This window comes from Rhincodon typus, chromosome 7 (assembly GCF_021869965.1).
Source record: "Rhincodon typus isolate 14 chromosome 7, sRhiTyp1.1, whole genome shotgun sequence".
NCBI classification, from domain to species: Eukaryota; Metazoa; Chordata; class Chondrichthyes; order Orectolobiformes; family Rhincodontidae; genus Rhincodon; species Rhincodon typus.
In genome coordinates, this window is record NC_063338.1 from 13915423 (window position 1) to 13934317 (window position 18895).

At 42.0% G+C, this 18895-nt stretch overlaps 1 protein-coding gene across 5 annotated transcripts in view; it reads left to right on the forward strand.

The window, feature by feature from the left end:
* Nucleotides 1-18895, forward strand: part of agap1 (ArfGAP with GTPase domain, ankyrin repeat and PH domain 1) — a 671134-nt gene that overhangs the window by 358050 nt on the left and 294189 nt on the right. For all 5 annotated transcript variants that reach the window (XM_048599132.1, XM_048599133.1, XM_048599134.1 and 2 more), the window contains exons 4-6: nt 1959-2044; nt 7197-7338; nt 13854-13988. In XM_048599132.1, coding sequence (XP_048455089.1) covers nt 1959-2044; nt 7197-7338; nt 13854-13988 — 363 coding nt within the window. The remainder of the gene's footprint in view (nt 1-1958; nt 2045-7196; nt 7339-13853; nt 13989-18895) is intronic.

An 18895-nucleotide genomic window follows, 5' to 3' on the forward strand; every position in this document is an offset into this window, starting at 1 on the left:
GATGCTGCTTGGCCTGCTGTGTTCATCCAGCTCTGCACCTTGTTGTCTCGGATTCTCCAGCATCTGCAGTTCCTACTATCTCTGGTTCAACTTCAGTGATGGGGGAATGCCCAGAAGCCATTATTTGGGATAGAATTAACAGGAAGAAATATGGATTGATTGTGAAAAGTCATCATATATTTTTAAAAAGAAAGTCATGTTCAATTAGCTGGCTGGAGCTTTTCGTAGAGATGACAGAGGTTATTAAAGCCAAGGCTGTTGAAGTGGTGGATGTGATTGCCTGGAGGGGCTGCAAAGGAAGTTCACCAGGATGTTGCCTGGGATGGAGCATTTCAGCTATGCAGAGAGGCTGGATAAGGTCAGGTGTTTTTAATTTGCAGCAGAGAAGATTGCGGGGGAACTGATAGAGGTGTATAAGGTTATGAGGGGCATGGTTAGGGTAAGTAGAAAGCAGCTGTTCCCCTTAGTTGAAGGGTCAACAACAGGGGAGCATAATTTGAAAGTGAAAAGCAGGGGATATGAGGCAAAACATTCTCACCCAGAAGTGTGGTGGGAGTCTGGAATGCACTGCCTGGGAGGGTAAATGAGGCGAGAAACCTCAACGTCTTTAAACAAAACTTGGATGAGCACTTGAAGTGTCATAACTTGCAAGACAATGGATCTAGTGCAGGAAAGTGAGACTAGTGTCAGTAATCATCTATTTCTGGCAGTACAGACTCCACTGGCAGAAAGCCCTCTTCTCTACAGTATGATTCTATGATAAAGTTTGGTGTAAAGAACGTGGAGAGGCTATATAAAGTAAAGGATACTTCTCTTACTAGTATGCAAGAACATGGAGACCTAGATGTATAGGTGCGTAACTTTTTATTGAGGCAGGATAAATCGGTAGAGCTGACAGTAAAACACTCCAATATTTTAGTCTTGGTAAGTAGGGGCATGGAGTACAAGGGCTCAAATGTTATGCTGAACTTGGATAGTACACTGGTTAGATCTCTGCTGGAGTATTGTGTACAGTTCTGGGCACCACACTTGAGGAACGTTGTGATGCATGAGAGAGTAGAGGTTTACGAGAATGATTCCAGGGATGAGAAACTTCAATTAAGAGATTACATTAGAGAAGTTGTGACGGTTTTCATTGGAGGAAAGTTGAGGGAAAAATCTGATAGAAGATTTCACAATCATAAAGGACGAGTCAGAGTAAACGTAGAGAAACTGCAATTACTTGTAATAGGATCAAGCGTCAGAGGGTGCAGTTTGTGTTTTGCGAACAAAAAGGGAAAATGCAAGGTGAGAAGAGACTTTTTTCACACATTGAGTAATTAGGGTCTGGAATGAACTGCATGGAAATGTGATTCATTTGAGGCATTCAAGAGAGCACTGGCTGATCATTTGAACAGAAATGATGTGTGGGATTATGCTGTAAAGACAGCAAATTGACACCAAGTTAAACTGCTCAGAGATGATGGGATTGAATCGACTTCTTCTGTACCATAACAATTCTGTGATTCATTCTCATGCTTACAAGTGATTGTGAAGCATTGCTTCCTATAAATATCCAAACAATGGTTCAAGGAGAGATAGCACAAATTTTGAACACATTTTGAGTTGTATGTCCTGGCTTTAATGGAGCCATAAATTCAATTTACTACTTATCAAGATGTATTTGTTTGTGGGCTTCACAATGGCCCACACATCATTATATGCATTCGATACATGTTTGTGAAAACTCTTTGTATAATTTACGTATAGAATACACAAATTGTTAGTCACATCACAATTTGTCTGTCTCTTCTCAGCCATTATCAACTGTCTGTCTCTGTGTTACCAAAAATATCCATCCTTTGCTAGTGCAGTGTCAATGTACTCTGTAGTTGGTATTACCTTTACCTTGTGCCTTCACCTGATCTGTCTGCTGTCAGCCATATTTTGCCTATCTCAATAACCTGTTTCTGCGGCAGGTGGGCGCTTTAAGAAGGAGATTGTGGTGGACGGCCAGAGTTATCTACTGCTGATCAGAGATGAAGGGGGGCCTCCAGAGGCACAGGTAGGTACTGCAATGGATGAGTTGCTCTGTTGTAAAACATGCAAAGAAACACAGACATGCAGGCATGGGAAACTGTATTACTGTGTTTTGCTTAAGTTTGCTGCTGTCATCATTTTTAAGGGAAGAGTAAAATCTTTATTATACCTTGTGATAATGGATTGTAAGGAATTGTTCCATTATGGCAAATTAACATTGATTTAGATAAGAAAGGGTGATCATAATTGGATCTTATTGGTACTAACTTTGGTTTGTAAAAAGGGCACTATAAATGGGGATTGGGATGCATCCAGTATTGGAATGCATCCAGTATTGGAATAAGTCAAATCACTGAAATGCCATCCATTTGACACTTTGTGGTCAATTCTTTGTTATACTTACAACACTTATTTTATTGCTGAGTTTATTGAATTAGAGGCTTTTCCAATCTTTCCAAAATTGCTGCTTTTGAATCTGCACTAAATCTTTACCTGGCTCTGATAGTTCAGATTTAAGAGCTTTCTGCTGTTTTGAACGAATAGTTTGCTATTGATTTTAAGAGAGATGTATGGATCCAGCAAATTGGGGATTGTTTATCCCCTAGTTCTTCACTGAACTGGAAATTACATTTGTAACCTATTGACCCAGTGAGCAGTAAAACTAACTGCTGATCAATTTTCAGGAAGGCTTGTTGAAAAACCTGGATTTTAGTTAACGCAATTGGCACAGTTCTCTTGATCTGTGGGACAGGTATCCTTTCAAGGCTTATCATTCTAGAGTGGGTGTCTTTGAAAAAGTGAAAAGAGTCAGTGACGAGGGGAAAGTTAAAGTAATGATAAATTTCTAAAGTTAGTGAAATGAGATCCTGTTGCTACAATATGGCAGTGTGGCACTTCAGTATATTTTTAAAGTGTTAACACTCCTTTTTCTCCCTGCTGTCTTATGAGTTATTATCTTTCTTGCCTGAACCTTGTCACTGTTTCGCCCTCTCTTTTCTCAATCCTTCCCTGCTTGTTCACTTTCCCCAGTTGTGTCTTATGCCTGTCTCCCCTGCTCTCTCTCACCTCAATTTCACAGTCTCTCCCTCTTGCCCCATTTTGCCTAGGTATTCCTCTTGTGTCCTGTTTCTCAGATGGCACATGTGCTCTCGCTCTCTCTGTCTGCTGTACCTGGCCAGCTTGCTCTCTTCCCATGCCCCAGCTCCTTGGTACATTCTCTCACTCTCCCCTTGCATTACCTCCCACGCTTCCTTTGTCTGTTCCCCTTTATTTAGCTTGTGGTATGAGCTAAATATCTTCACTAGAAGGCATAGGCAAAAATCACAAAGATTTTTTGCAGAGTAGCCAGCTGTAAGTGTTACATTGCTAATCTCCCTGTCTTGACTCTGATAAATTATTTATTGCTTGTCCCTTTCTTAGTTCAGTTCTCATCCTTCTATCTTCTGACTGCTGCATCTCCAGTTCACACTGGTACCCTTTCTTCTCCATCCACCGTTCTAGTTAATGAATCTATCCTGCTCCAATCACACTGACGACTCCTCTCTCAGTCTGCTCCTAGTGACGTTTTAGCACTGAAGAATTGAGCACGGAATGGGAATTCTTAATCTTGCAGTGCTGGCATGGTTTGGAGTGATGTTTATGCATTCTGCAGTAAGAATGCAGCAACTACTTGCTCCATGATGTGGGTTAATGAGTTTAGAGAGCACCTAGCACCTGATGCAAGCATAGGAATATAAAAAAAATTAGAACAGGAGTAAACCATTTGGCCCTTCAAGCCTGCTCCACCATTCAATTTGATCATGGCTGCCCTACCTGTCCAATTTTGCACATTAAGGATGGCCAATCAGTTAAGATACCACTGTACCACCAACTTCCTGTACTTGGGAAGCATTGGTGTCACCAGACACGGGAATGGGTAGAGACAGAAGGTAAATTCCAAGAATCTGGAGTTTGCTGCCATCAGCATTGGGATTTTGTACCTGTCCAATCTGATAATGTGCAAGTTAACACATTGGAATTTAAAAAAAAAACACATTGGAATTGCTGAATTTATTCTAGAGTCAGTTTGCAAAATAAAATTATTCTTATAATGAGTATTTACAAACAGGCGCCCAGATTTTTTATCTTGCTCATTCCTGTATTTTCAAGGCAGGCCTTACCAATACCACTTTGCCTTCTGAAATCATATCAAATAAGATGAAACAGTGACAGATTATGCCTCCAATTCTTTCCATCTTCTATTCCTGGCTTGGCACTGTTTAAGCAGTAAGTGCCAGCATGGATAAGTTGACATACCTGGTGTACACACTTGAGCTTTATCACAATGTATTATATTTTATTATAAGGAATGTCACATCTTTACTGAAAAAAGTCTTAGAACTTTTCAAAAAAATAATAATTTTCCAGCAAGAAGACAACTTAGCTACTTGGCCCAACAACTGTACACAAAGACAGCACCCTGCCCTAGTTCATGTAACCCTGTCAACCTATCCTATTTCTTTTTGCCTTTGTGCCTGTCTCACTTCTCTTTGAATGTGATTGTGCTGTTCTCCTCAACCTTTCCATGTTGTGGCAAAATTTGACATTCTCACCACATTGAGTAAAGAAGCTTCTCCAGAATTTCATCTTGGATTTATTAGTGATTAATTGGATATACTTGGAGTCATCCCCTGGTTCTGCATTATTGTCAGTCTGTTGGAAGTCATCCTGCAGTAGTTGGACAATCTCTTGCACACTCCTGGTTTCCTATGCATCCATAGAGAAAGGGCTAAATGTGCAGTCAGTAACAATCTAGAATGGCCTGACTGAGATGGGGGAATGATATCACTTTGCTTTCTGACTTTAAATCAAATAAAATGAAACAGTGATAAATTATCCACCCCCTCACTCATACATCCATTAAAATTGAGGCTCACACTTGTGGTTTAATGTTATTAATATGCTTTGGTGCTCTGTTACCTTGATTATTAACAACTTGGCTTTCCACTGAAGCTCAGAAAGAACTTGACATGAGGTTTCCTCCTAAACCACCTCCGACCATTGACCTTATTCCCAGTATAGCGTCCAGGCCCCTCTGTCAGCCATCACTCAGTAGCACTTACATCTCTGAATCACAAGGTTCCAGATTCAAGTCTGAGTGCAAAAATTAAGTCAGGTGGTCCAGTGCAGTACTGAGGGAGTGCTATGTGTCATTTGAGAAGTAAAACAGAAGCCTGATCTGCCTGATTAGGTGGATGTAAAAGATCCCATGGCATTAATTTGAAGAAGAGCAGGGGAATTATCTACTGCATCCTGGCCGATATTATTCCCTCAGTAGGCATCACGAAATAGATTATTTGCTTTTTATGATATTGCTGTTCGTGGATCTTGCTAAGCACATCTTGCTGCATTTCCTACTTTACAACAGTGACAACACTTAAAGCATTTCGTTGACTGTAAAGCACCTTGAGATGTTTGCTGGTTGTGAGAAATATTGTATTAATGCAAGTTTCTCTTTTGTTAATGATAATGGTTTTTTCCAGTCCTGATTCACATGATGTCTCAACACTGGTTCCACTGGGGCTGACCTAGAATGAAAATATATTTGGGACCTGAATTTGTTTGGAGAATTCAACAGGAAAGGAAGTGAATGGAGAAGAGATTTCAGAGGGACTGCAGGAATTTGTAGTTGGATTGATCCCAGAATTGAGGCTGAATTTGATACCAGCTTTTTAGAAACCACAAAAGAGATTTCCTCAGTCTTGTGTCACATTCTCAATGTCATGTACAATATCTTAATCATGAGAAGGGGTTTGAGAAATTAAAGGGTACTGGTGAATGGATGTCATTTTTTTAATGGATAACCATAGGGCTGTGTTGGTCAATATGGCTGTTTACTATCTTTCACTAGCGTGAGACTGTTGAGGGCTCTTTAATTCCAGGTGCTTGAAGTAGTTTTTGTACTTTTACTGTTGACACGGATCTCCTTTAAAATATCTACTCATTAACTTCAAAGAGACCGACTATTTATTTTGCTGGCAGGCTTGAGATAGTTAATCTCAGAATGCAGTTGTGTTCTCTGTGTGCGGGCTGCTTTAGAGTTGGTGTCATAATGGAAACAATGTGAAAACATCATTTATAATCCAAAATAGGTGAAATTTGAAAGTATCTTTTGATTTAGGAAAATTAGGAGTTTGAAATTCAGACCTGTAAAAGGCTCAAATAAAGAAGCAGTAAGGGATTTATCCTGAGGCAGCTTGATGGGTTGACAAAGAGACTGAAGACTTATGCAGGCTGAGTTATGTTACGTGCTTGAATGAAACCACTGACAGTCCACTCTAGCTGGTAAAGATAAAGAGTAAGCGTGAAGTGAATCCTGTGACAGGAGCACTTTTCTGACTGAGAGTGAATATGGAGCAAGTCCTCTAGACAAGGTCAGGCAAAGCTTAGGTGACCTGTCTCACCCGATTGTAATACACAGATACCAAACAGCATCATGGGTATTACTGGGTAGCAGGGTAAATAATTTAAATCCTTGAACAACTGCTTGGTGGGTTGGGGAGATTTAGTTGAAAGAATAATAAAGCTTGTTTATCATGAAGACTTGTGCCTGTTTGGTAATATGGTTTTGTCAACATACTCTGAACCTGGTAATTTTACTGCATTTGGAATTTTAGAATTACACATTTTGCCAAGTACAATTGCTGGAACCACATCATGTCATTGAATACAGGCCAAAAGTTATGGGACTCAATGCAAGAGATTATGTATCCTAGCCAAATAGTTAGAATAAACAGAGCCTAACTTTTATTTGCTAGCATAAAAATAGCGTATGATTAGAGAGGTCAGCAATTAAGAGCACCCAGCGTACCACTTGCAGTTTATGTCCCAATTACTATGTTTCAGTTAGTTGAGAAACTGTATGTTTACAAATGTCAGGTGGATGTTAGTAAGCTAAAAGCCATTCTTTTTAAAAAGTGAGATAAGGAAAGTGCACCAATTAGCTTTTGGTGTTTGCTATTTGAAGGGAATCCTTGTTTTATATTACCTTCATCTTCCTGACTGAGACTGAGAAGGTGAGTATGTTTGAAATCTTTGGGGCTGTTAGCAAATAGGTGATGAAGGGAATGGAATAGGCGATGTTCTTTGCATTGATCCACCTCAGCGGTTCCTTACTGACTGATCTCAACTCCTTCCAGTTTGCAATGTGGGTGGATGCTGTCATCTTTGTCTTCAGTCTGGAGGATGAGAACAGCTTCAATGCAGTTTACTATTACTACACCAGGATGGCTAACTATCGGAGCACCACAGAGATGCCAATGGTACTGGTTGGAACGCAAGGTAAGGAAATATTGATTTATAATTGATCCTCTATGGTATAGGAACAGACTTTAGGACAAGAACTGGAATATTGAGACACAAGCAGTAAATAATATTTGGCCATGCCAGGTTTGAGCAGTTGTCTTCCTCTAGACTTACTGGGTTTCTTGTCTTTTGTCTCTTGTATTATATGGAGTTGATCTTGCAAGATTAAGTTCATGAAAAGGATGTATCAGTATGGCTCGGACATTGACGGATGAACTAAAAACAGGGAATTGGAATGAATGGTTTATTTTTGGACTGGGAAGGTGTTATGAATCATGTATCACAAGATTCAGTGCTGGGCGCCCAGCTATTTTCAATTTATATTGGTGACTTCAGAGTAGACAGAGTAATCTATCTGAATTTACTGATAGCATAAAAGCTTGTTAGGAATGTAAACTGAGAGGATGACAAAGGGGGCAATATTTAACGGAGGAGACTGAGTTTTGCCTGCCAGCTGGAGAGCTGGCAAGACCTCAGCATTGCCTGCTGTTGGAAAGCCTGCCAACAGACACATTACTGAGGGAATCCACTCACGCCCCCTCCCTCCCCTAGACCTGCTGGCCAGTCCAAGGGGAGGCAGTTTGGCAGCAAGGACAAATAGGATCCCCTTCATGATGCAGGATCCCTTAATTAGGCACTGAGTGACGTTAAATTTAAACATTAAACAAAATGGCAGATGGTGTATGATGCGGGGAAATCTGGAATTACCCACTTTGAAAGGAAGATTAGAATTGTACGATCTTATCACGCAGAAGGAGACCATTCATATGTCATGCCTGTGCTGGCTTGCTGAAAGAGCAGGTGTCCTTACACCCTCATGCACATTTTATCCTTGACTCTCTGAACTTTCCTGTCCTCATGTATGTGTCTTAAGTCCTGTTTAAAATTATTTATGGAATCAAGTTCCACCATCTTTTCAGCGACAAAATGTTTCAGATCCTAACATCTTTGTAAAAAAATTTCTCCGTGTCTCTTTAAATAATTTGCAAGTAATTCTTAGTCAATTCCCTCTAATTATTTGAAAGATTTGCCATTGGACTCCTTGTATGTGAATTCTAAAATGTTCAAATGCAGATAGAATAAATCATTAGGAAGACAATCGGTGTGTTAGCCTTTATTAGAAGCGGCTTGCGTATATGAGTAAGGAAGATTTACTACAAATATATAGGGCTTTGCTGAGACCGTGGTTGAAGTATTTTGTACCGTTTCAGCGTCCATTCCCAATGGGTACAACAACTTCATTAGATTGATTACTGGATTGAGGTGATTGACCTATGATGAGTGATTGAATGTACTGGGCTAATGTTCCCTGGAGTTTAGAAGAATGAGATTTTGTTACAATATTTGGAATTCTTAGAGGGTTTGATGAGGTGGAGACTGAGACACTGTTATCTCTGGTTGCAGAGTCTAAAATTAGAAGCTATAGCCTTAGGTCTACCATTTCTGACTGAGATGAGATGAAATTTCCTCACTTTGGTTGTGAACCTTTGAATTTTCTACCCAGAGAGCAGTAGATTGTCAGTTGTTGGAATCAGGGTGATGATCCAGTCACCACATTGCTGAGAAAGCTGTGGAGAAAATGACCATTCATAGAAGCTCTCCTGCAGAGCAGAGTGGATTGAGGAGGTTTAATAAAAGCATTCAGAATCATGAAAGGTTTCGATAGTGTAAATAGGCAAAACTATTTCCATTGGTCATTGTATAGGTGGGCACACACCAATTCAGCTTACTGTTGTCTACCTGTGAGTATCCAGTGCTTTGATCTCCCAATGAATATTGGGAATTGCTGTGGGAAATGTTTATTTTAATGGATGGCCCATCAACATGACATTTATTTACAATGCATTTCACAGATTTGCTCTGTATGCTATTTGTAGCCTTGAGTCTTTTACAAATCGTAATCATAGGAAATCTTTGCCTAGAACATTTTGCAGCTCACTTCAAGCCTATGTATCTAGCTACAGATCTGTTTGCTTTTTCAATTTAAATTAAACACCATAAGTGCTGTTCTCCACTTTATTGTCAGAATTGCAAAAGTCTGTGTTATGAGACGATAATAGCATAGGAATTAGGAACAGCTATAGGCTGTTCGGCCCCTCAAGCCTGCTCCATCATTGAATAGGGTTATGGCTGATCTGGCATTCTTCACATCCACTTTTCAAAGTTTTCCCTGTAACCCTTGATTCCCCGACTGATCAAGAATCTATCTATCTCAGCCTTAAATATAGACAAGAAGTGTGCCCCCACACTCTCCGCAACAAGGAGTTCCAAAGACACACTTCTCTCTGAGAGGTGAAATTCCTCCTCATCTCATCTTAAATTGGTGCCCCTTCATTCTGAGACTATGCCCTCTGGTCCCAGACTCTCCCATGAGGGGAAACCTCTCCTCAGCCCTTATCCTGTCAAGCCCCTTAAGAATCCTATATGTTTCAATGAGCTCATATCTCATTTTTCTATACTCAGTGAGTAGAATCTCAATGTGTTTAGCCTTTGCTCTTAAGACAATCCCTCTGTACGAGAGATCATCCTAGTAAGCCTTCTTTCAACTGCCTCAAATGAAATGTCATAGAATCCCTACAGTGTCGAAACAACAGGCCCTTTGGCCCAACAAGTCCGCACTGGCCCACAGAGCATCCCACCCAGACCCATGCCCCTATAACTTGCCTAATCTACACATCCCCGAACACTACGGGCAATTTAGCATGGCCAAGCCATCTAGCCTGCACATCTTTGGACCTTCTAAGTTTTGTATGTTGCTACTGCCCTCTGCTGGCTGATTATGGGTATTGCATTAGATGACTGCCTTCAAGGTTCTGTTGCTTAATTGTTAAGTTTTATGAAATCTTGTAGCACAAGATGGCATTTGGCTCATTGTGTCTCTGTTAACTGCTTGAAAGAGCTGAACAATTATTTCCACACTCCTGTTCTGTTCTTTACTCATAATACTGAAAATGTTTGTTTTATAACTTGTCCATTTCCATTTTGATAGTTTTGTTGAATCCGCCCACCAGCACCCCCCCCCCTCCCCCTCCCCCCCCAAAACTGACCTTTCAGACAGTACATTCCAAATCATAACTTGCTGCCTAAAAACATTTCTTTTTACCTTAGGAAAGATATATTGGCCTTGGAGAGTGTGCATCTTAGATTTAGTAGAATGATAAATGATCTGCAAAATTAAATCATAAGGCAGTACAAACACTGGGACGCATTTGGACAAAGTTTTCGTGATATAAAGGGAAACAGAGAGGGTAGATAGAGAAAAACTATTTTTTTCTGACTGGAGAATCTTGGATTAGGAGGCATAGCCTTAGAAGTTTAAGACTGAGATAGATAGGTTCTTGATTATCAAGGGTTACAAGGAGAAAGCGGGAGAATGGGATTGAGGAACTTATCAGCCATGATTGAATGGCGGAGCAGATTCAATGGGCCGAATGGCCTAATTTCTGCTCCTATGTCCTCTAGTTTTATGGTCTTAAGTTAGAGCCCGAGCTTTCAAGAGTGAAATTAGAAAAAGTTTCTTGCACATAAAGGGAGGTAAAAGTCTTGAACCATCGTCTGCGAATGTCGATTGATACAGAATCAAATGTTACATTTTGAATCTTTGAACTTGTTAGACTTCTGTTCTCAAAGGCAATGAGGATCATAGGACAATGAGAAGTCTCTCCAGTTAGAATATAGATCAAATGTAATTTCATTGAGAAGCTGAAAGAGTGTAAATGACTGCCTCCAGTTCCTATATTGCAAACTCTGGTCCCTATGCCAATTATCTTAAATCTGTCTGTTCATGAGCAGCATTTTCAATCAAACGTCTGCTTAATTTCCTCTGCGTTGAGGAACTCAGCGTCATCAGTCTCTTCATTCATGATACCATGTGAGTAAATCTCCTTTCTAAGGCCTTGGTGTCCTTCCTAAAGTGTATTACCCAGAATTAAGCCCAGTTCTCCTGCTCTGATCTAACCTGTGATTAGTTATGCTTTAGCGCAATATCCTTGTTTTTATTAACATTTGAGTCCAGTTCTAAAGAAGTCATATTAGACTTTTTTAAAATTAATTCATGGGATGTGGGTGTCAAAAGAACAAAGAACAATACAGCACAGGAGCAGGCCCTCCGGCCCTCCAAGCCTGGTCCGCTATATTTTGCCTTTCCATAGTAAAACTGTCCTCACTTACATGATCCATATCCCTCTATGTCCTTCCTATTCATGTATTCATCCAGGTATTTCTTGAATGCTGCTATTGTGTTTGCTTCCACCACCACCTCTGGTAATGCATTCCAGGCACTAACCACGCTTCGTGTGGAAAAACTTGCCTCGCACATCTCTTTTAAATTCCACCCCCCCCCCCCCCCCCCCCCCCCCCCCCAAACCCCACCTCGCACCTTGAACCTGTGTCCCCTAGTAATTGTTCCCTCCACCCAGGGAAAAAGCCTCATACTTTCTACCCTATTCGTGCCATTCACAATCTTATAAACTTCTATTAGGTCGCCCCTCCATCTCCTGCATTCTAGTGAAAACAAACCCCATCTAGCCAATCTTTCTTCATAGCTTAAAATCTCCCATACCTGGCAAGAGCCTAGTAAACCTTTCCTGTACCCTCTCCAAAGCATCTACGTCCTCTACCGTGGTGACCAGCACCGGACATAATATTCCAAGTGTGGCCTAACTAAAGTTCTATAAAGCTGCATAACTTGTATATCCTAATACTGAATGCCCCTTCCAATGAAGGCAAGCATGCCATAAGCCCTTTTTACTACTTTATCTACCTGTGCTGCCACCTTCAGTGATCTGTGGACCTGCACATCCAGATTCCTCTGCATATCAGTACTCCCTATGGTTCTGCCATTCACTGTATAATTTCCACCTGTACTGGACCATCCAAAATGTATCACCTCTCATTTTTCCAGATTAAATTCCATCTCCCATTTTTCTGCCTATGCCTCCAACTGATCTATATCCTGCTGTATCCTCTGACAATCCTCCTCACTATCCACAACTCCACCAATCTTTGTATCATCCTCAAACTTACTAATTAGACCAGCTACGTTTTGCTCCAAATTGTTTATGTAGATCACAAACAGCCAAGGTCGCAGCACTGATCCCAGTGGAGCACCACTAGTCACAGCCCTTCGTTCCAAAAAGCATCCTTCCACTGCTACTCTCTGTCTCCTTTGATTAAGCCAGTTCTGTATCCATCTTGCCAGCTCACCCCTGATACCATGTGACTTCACCTTTTGTACCAGTCTGCCATGATGGACCTTGTCAAAGGCTTTACTGAAGTCCATGTAGACAACATCAACCACTTTTCCACTGTCAATCATTTTCATCACCTCCTCAAAAAACTTGATCAAATTAGTGAGGCACGACCTCCCCTGCACAAAACCATGCTAATCAGTGTCCAGGCCAGCATTCATTGGCCAGAGGGCAGTGAAGTGTCAGACCAGGTAAAGACAGTAGTTTCTTACCCTGAAGGACATTAGTGAACTAGATGGATTTTTCTGAACAATGGACAAAGGTTTCATGGTCATAGAATCCCTACAGTGTGGAAGCAAGCTGTTTGGCCCATCAAATCCATATTGACTCTCCAAAGAGCAGACCACCCCCACCAGTCCCTATAACTGCATTTCCCATAGCCAATCCAACTCCCCTGCACATCCCTGGACACTGTTGACAATTTAACATGGCCAATCCTCCTAACCTGCACACTGTGAGAAGAAATTGGAGCACCCGGAGTAAACTGACGGAGACACGGGGAGAATTTGCAACCTCCACACGGACGGTTGCCCGAGGGTGGAATCAGACCTGGGTCCCTGGTGCTGTGAGGCGGCAGTGCCACCCTCATCATTGAACTCCTAATTCCGGATATTTATTGAATTCCAAATTCTACCACCTGCCATGACAGGATTTGAACCTGAGTCCACAAAGCATTACTAGGGTCTCTCGATTAATAGTCTAGTGTTAGTAACACCAGGCCATTGCCTCCCCTTAAAGTATTACCTGTTGTTTATCCCTCCACAGATACTACCAGACCTGCTGAGTATCTACAGCACTTTGATTTTATTTCAGATATCTAGCATCTGACAGTTGCTTTTACTCCTTATTTTGTAGCCGCTTCTTCTATGTATAATGTCAAGACCGCTGTATGTTTTTACAATAGCTTCATCAATTTGTTCCGCCACCTTCAAAGCCTTTGTTATCTTAATCCTTTGTTACTGTCCTTCTGTCCCCAGTAAAGTTGTACCATTTAGGTTATGTTGCCTCCCCTCATTTTTCCTTCAAAAGTCCATCTCTTGGCACTTCTCTGCATTAGATTTTGTCTGCCTATTTCAACGGTGTTCACATTTTCCTGATGTCAATTGCTGAAGACCAATGTGGCTATGCTTGTCATGTTGAAGATGGCTGTACTGTAGGGAGGTGCTGAGGATCCTGGTTGGTTTATGTCTACACTAAGCACTCAGCACATGGTAATCTGCTGTTCATATTCTCCCACTGCAGATGCCATCAGTGCCGCAAATCCACGTGTGATCGACGACTCCAGGGCCCGGAAACTCTCCAACGATCTGAAGCGATGCACCTACTACGAAACATGTGCTACCTATGGCCTGAATGTGGAGAGGGTGTTTCAAGATGGTGAGACTTTTTATTAACCTGCCGAATTCTAAATTTCTGGATTGGAGCTGACTGGTGGCATTTATCCGTATTTTCTAGCTCTCATAGAGCAGTTAAAGAACCATCATGTCCCAGGGCTGGAATCTTATGAATACCGAGCTATCAAACTGCATCTGCTCCCTTTGTGTTCCCATTATGGCTCTTGTTGGACACTGTTAAGGATGTAGAGTTCAGGCTATGCCCTGTGTGTCACCAGTAGGAATAACAGGTGTCCAATACAGTACGTATTCAACCAGGTACTTCTCCACATGTTTATTAAGTCACTATTCTTTCATCAACGTTTTTAAAACTTTCTTTTCCTTTCTCTGACCTTAAAGTTTTCCTGCATTTTTATTAAATTCTTTGCAGCTATAACTCCGTTCCCTTAATGCTCCCTGAGTGTGTCCTTCCAAGTTCAATGGTTTTATTTCTACCTCTCTCACACTTCTTTTTTTGTTTCGATACATCATCTGCACTGATGGTTAACTTAACTGTTTCATCTCAAAGCTGAACAATCCCATATCCACCCAGCAAGGCTGTGAGCTCGGGCCGGGGTAGATGCGGAAGAAATGAATAGGTAGGTTTGCCAGCAGCTGTTGGCTGAGCTTGTTCAATGGCTGATGGAAGAGGGAGGAATTTGGGTTTGAACAGTTCTGTTGTGACCACTGCTGGGAAGCTGCTGTGTTGGGCAGCTCTGAGTGTCAAGGCATTGGGTGGGGAGGAAGGAATTGTTTGTATCTCACCCTATGGTTACGAGAGTTGAGTCTCAGTCATGGGCAGCTGGCCCAAAACCCCAATCGCATTTAACATGTGGATGTCTCTTTTTAAATATTCATTTAAATTGCCTGATTCTTTAATTGACCAATAGAATTGAAATATAACCTTTAAAAACATGGCAACTGGAGTGGAAGTTGGGCGCTGCAAAACAAATGTCCTTTTTTGTTAAAATAGGATTGTTTTGGTCACAAAAATCCAAAATCTCAAAATATGTTTCATTGATAGTTAAATTATTCCTAATGTCTCAGCTTAGATATGTCATCTGATATTACATGTATTTGGAAAGGCAAAGTCTGTTAGGGATAGTCAACACGGCATTGTGCATGGGAAATAGTGTCTCATTAACTTGGTTGAGATTTTTGAAGAAGTGATGAAGAAGGTTGATGAAGGCAGAGCAGTAGATGTTGTCTGTTCAGCCTTCAGTAAAGTGTTCGACAAGGTTCCATACGGTAGACTGGTTAGAAAGGTTAGATCATATGGAATGCAGGGAGAGCTAGCTCAAAGGTAGGAGACAGAGGGTAGTGATGGAGGCTGTGACCAGCAGTGTGCTGCAAGGATTGGTGCCGGGGCCACTGCTTTTTGCCATTTATATAAAACAATTTGGATGTGAATGTAGGAGGTGTGGTTAGTAAGTTTGCAGATGACACAAAATTGGTGGTGTAGCGAACAGCGAAGAAGGTTACCTTAGAGTACAACGGGACGTCGATCAGATGGTCCAAGGAGCAGCAGATGGAGTTTAATCTAGATAAATGTGAGGTGCTATGTTTTCGTAGGGCAAATCAAGGCAGCACTTATACACTTAATGGTAAGGACCTGGGGAGTGTTGACGAACAAAGAGACCCTGACGTGCAAGTTTATGGTTCCTTGAAAGTGGAGTCACATGTAGACAGGGTATTGAAGGAGGTTTGTGGTATGCTTGCCTTAATTGGTCAGTACATTTAGTATAGGAGTAGGGAAGTCATGTTGCAACTGTACAGGACATTGTTTAGGCCACTTCTGGAATACTGCGTTCAATTCTGGTCTCCCTGCTATAGGAAAGTGAAACTTGAAAAGGTGCAGAAAAGATTTACAAGGATGTTGTGATGGTTGGAGGGTTTGAGCTATAGAGAGAGGCTGAATAGGCTGGGGCAATTTTCCCTTGAGTATCGGAGGCTGAGGGGTGACCTTATGGCTGTTTATAAAATCATGAGAGGTATGGATAGGGTGAGTAGTCAAGATCTCCTCCCCCAGCGTAGCAGAGTCCAAAACTAGAGGGCTTAGGTTTAACGTGAGAGGGGAAAGATTTAAAAGGGACCTAAGGGGCAATCTTTTTCACACAGAAGCTGGTGGGTATGGAATGAACTGCTGGAGGAAGTGGTGGAGGTAGGTACAATTACAGCATTTAAAAGGCATTTGGATGACCATATGAGTAGGAAAGGTTTAGAGGGATATGTGCCAAATGCTGGCAATGGGACTAGATTTATTTAGGCTACCTGGTCGGCACAAATGAGTTGGACCGAAGGGTCTGTTTCCATGCTGTAAATCTATATGACTCTATGTATATAGATCTATGTTGCCTGTTATGTCCAGGCCTGATCACTGGTCTGCACTAAGCAAAATACTGACAGCTAGGTTGGAGGAAAGATTGCACAGCTTGTTATTAATTGGAGTTTAGAAAAATGAGTGGTGATTCTTTTTATAACATCCTGAAGGGACTTGACAAGATGGATGCTGAAAGGACGTTTTCCCTTTGGGAGAGACTGGAACTAGGAGAGACAGCTTAAATGTAAAGGGTCTCATGTTTAACATGGAAATGAAGAGAATTTTGTTTTGCAATTATGTTCTGCAGAGAACAGTTGAGGCTGAACCAGTGTTATATATAAAGTTTAATCGTAAGTTCTTTGCTTCCGTAATCTCTGCTTCGATAGCGGCCAGGGTCCTGCATGTCTTTTTTAACCATTTTCTTAACGTGTACTGTCATTTTTAATTGTCTTGACACATGTACCCCAGGTGTCTCTGCTCCTGCATCGCCTTTAGAATTGTACCCTTTAGTTGCAGTCTTTATTCTTCCTCTGAAAACGTTCTACTTCACACTTTTCTTATCTCCTTTTAGCCTGTGTTGTTTCTTTTTAATTCATTTGTGGCTTACTGCCAGCACTTCTTGCCTCTCTCTAGTTGCCGTTGAGAAGATGGTGATGACCTGTCTTCTTGAACCACTACAGTCCATGTGCTGAAGTTTGACCCACAATGCCCTTAGGGAGGGAATTCCAGGATTTTGACCCAGTGACAGTAAAGGAACGGCAATACATTTCCAAGCCAGGATGGTGTGTGACTTGGAGGGGAACATGAATGTGGTGGTGGTGTTCCGATGTATCTGCTGCACTCGTTCTTCTAGATAGAAGTGGTCGTGGGTTTGGAACGTGCAGCCTAAGTATCGGGGCAGCATGATAGCTCAGTGGTTAGCACTGCTGCCTCATGTCATCAGGGATCCAGGTTCAGTTCTGTCTTGGGTGACTGTCTGTGTGGAGTTTGCACATTCTGTGCCTGCATGAGTTTCCTCCGTGTGCTCGGATTCCTTCCACAGTTGAATGATGTGCAAATTAGATGGTTTGGTCATGCTAAATTGTCCATAGTGTCCAGGGATGTATAGGTTAAGTCGATTAGCCATGAAAAATGCAAGGTTATGGGGATAGGGTAGAGAGTCGAGTCTGGGTGTTTTGCTCTTTGGAGGTTTGAAGTGGACTTGATGAGCCAATTGGCCTGATTCCACACTGTAGGGATTCTATAATCTTTAGTGAATTTCTGCAGTGCAGCTTGTAGATAGTACACACTGCTGCTACTGAGCGTCGGTGGTGGAGACAGCATGTGTTTGTGGACGTGGTGCCTATCAAGCGAGCTACTTTTCCTAGATTGTGTCGAGCTGCTTGAGCGTTGCTGGGGCTGCACTCATCTAGGCAAGTGGGGAGTATTCCATCACACTCCTGACTTGTGCCTAGTAAATGGTGGACAGGATTTGAGGAGTAAGAAGGTGAGTTACTTGCTGCAGTATTCCTAGCCTCTGACCTACTCTAGTAGCCACTGTGTTTATGTGGCGAGTCCAGTTGAGTTTCTGTTCAATGGTAACCCCAAGAACGTTGACAGTGCTGCCACTAAATGTCAAGGGGATGTTGGTTAGATTGCTAAAGTTTCTGGAGAACGATTTGAACTCCTGATTTACCAAAGCAGAAGCTGGAAACTCACTGTTTAGTTAATACTAAGTTGAGCATGCATGTCCCACAACAACAGGTTTCATATTCACATCTGCCTTTCAGCTTCCCTCTCAAGCTCTCTGCTGGGATGTGAGCTTCTGTGAGACATGGATTGTTTTATATGTGAATATTGGAAAGGGGCAGTTTACTTAAGCCCCTTGCATAAAGCAGACAACAGTCCTATTGATTGTTTGGTGATTGCCAGGGGAGGTGGAGAATGTAAAATCAGGTCAGAAATTCCCAAGTGGTAGCGACAGGGGCCACAGTATTTACTGGGCCAAGTTCTGGTTGGTCACATCATCTTACTCCCATGTTGAGTAACCGTAGCTTTGGAATTCAGTCTGGTGTCATGAATTCATCACAAACGGTGCCAGGTGAACCTGGGATGGATTTGTTGAGTGCTCTGTATTTGCCTGTGTAAGACGAGTCAGAAAAATTCTAAAATAATCCAAAACTCTTGTGTATTGCTGGATAGAATTGCATAGTCCAAGATGTTAATTGTGAATAGTTTTGTCTGCCCCTGTCTGCTCATTACCTCCGTGTGCTCACAACATCCCCTCCACCCCCCGGCCAGCAGCCCCCGTGCGCTGTCCCCACCCCCTCACTTTGCGTGCTTGCCTCACCCCCGCCCTCCCAATATCATGTTCACCCCTCCCCACCCCATTCTCACGGGCTCACCATCCCCACACACCACCGTCCGCCCACCACTGTGTTTCCTCTCCTCCGTGACCTGTCTCTCCTGTACACTCCTTTTTCCCCTCCACCACTGCTGTCAACATGCTGGAGATTACCATTAACCAGAGCCTCACCCGGACCAGCCATATTAGTACCGTGGCACCAAGGTGTAGAGCTGGATGAACACAGCAGGCCAAGCAGCATCAGAGG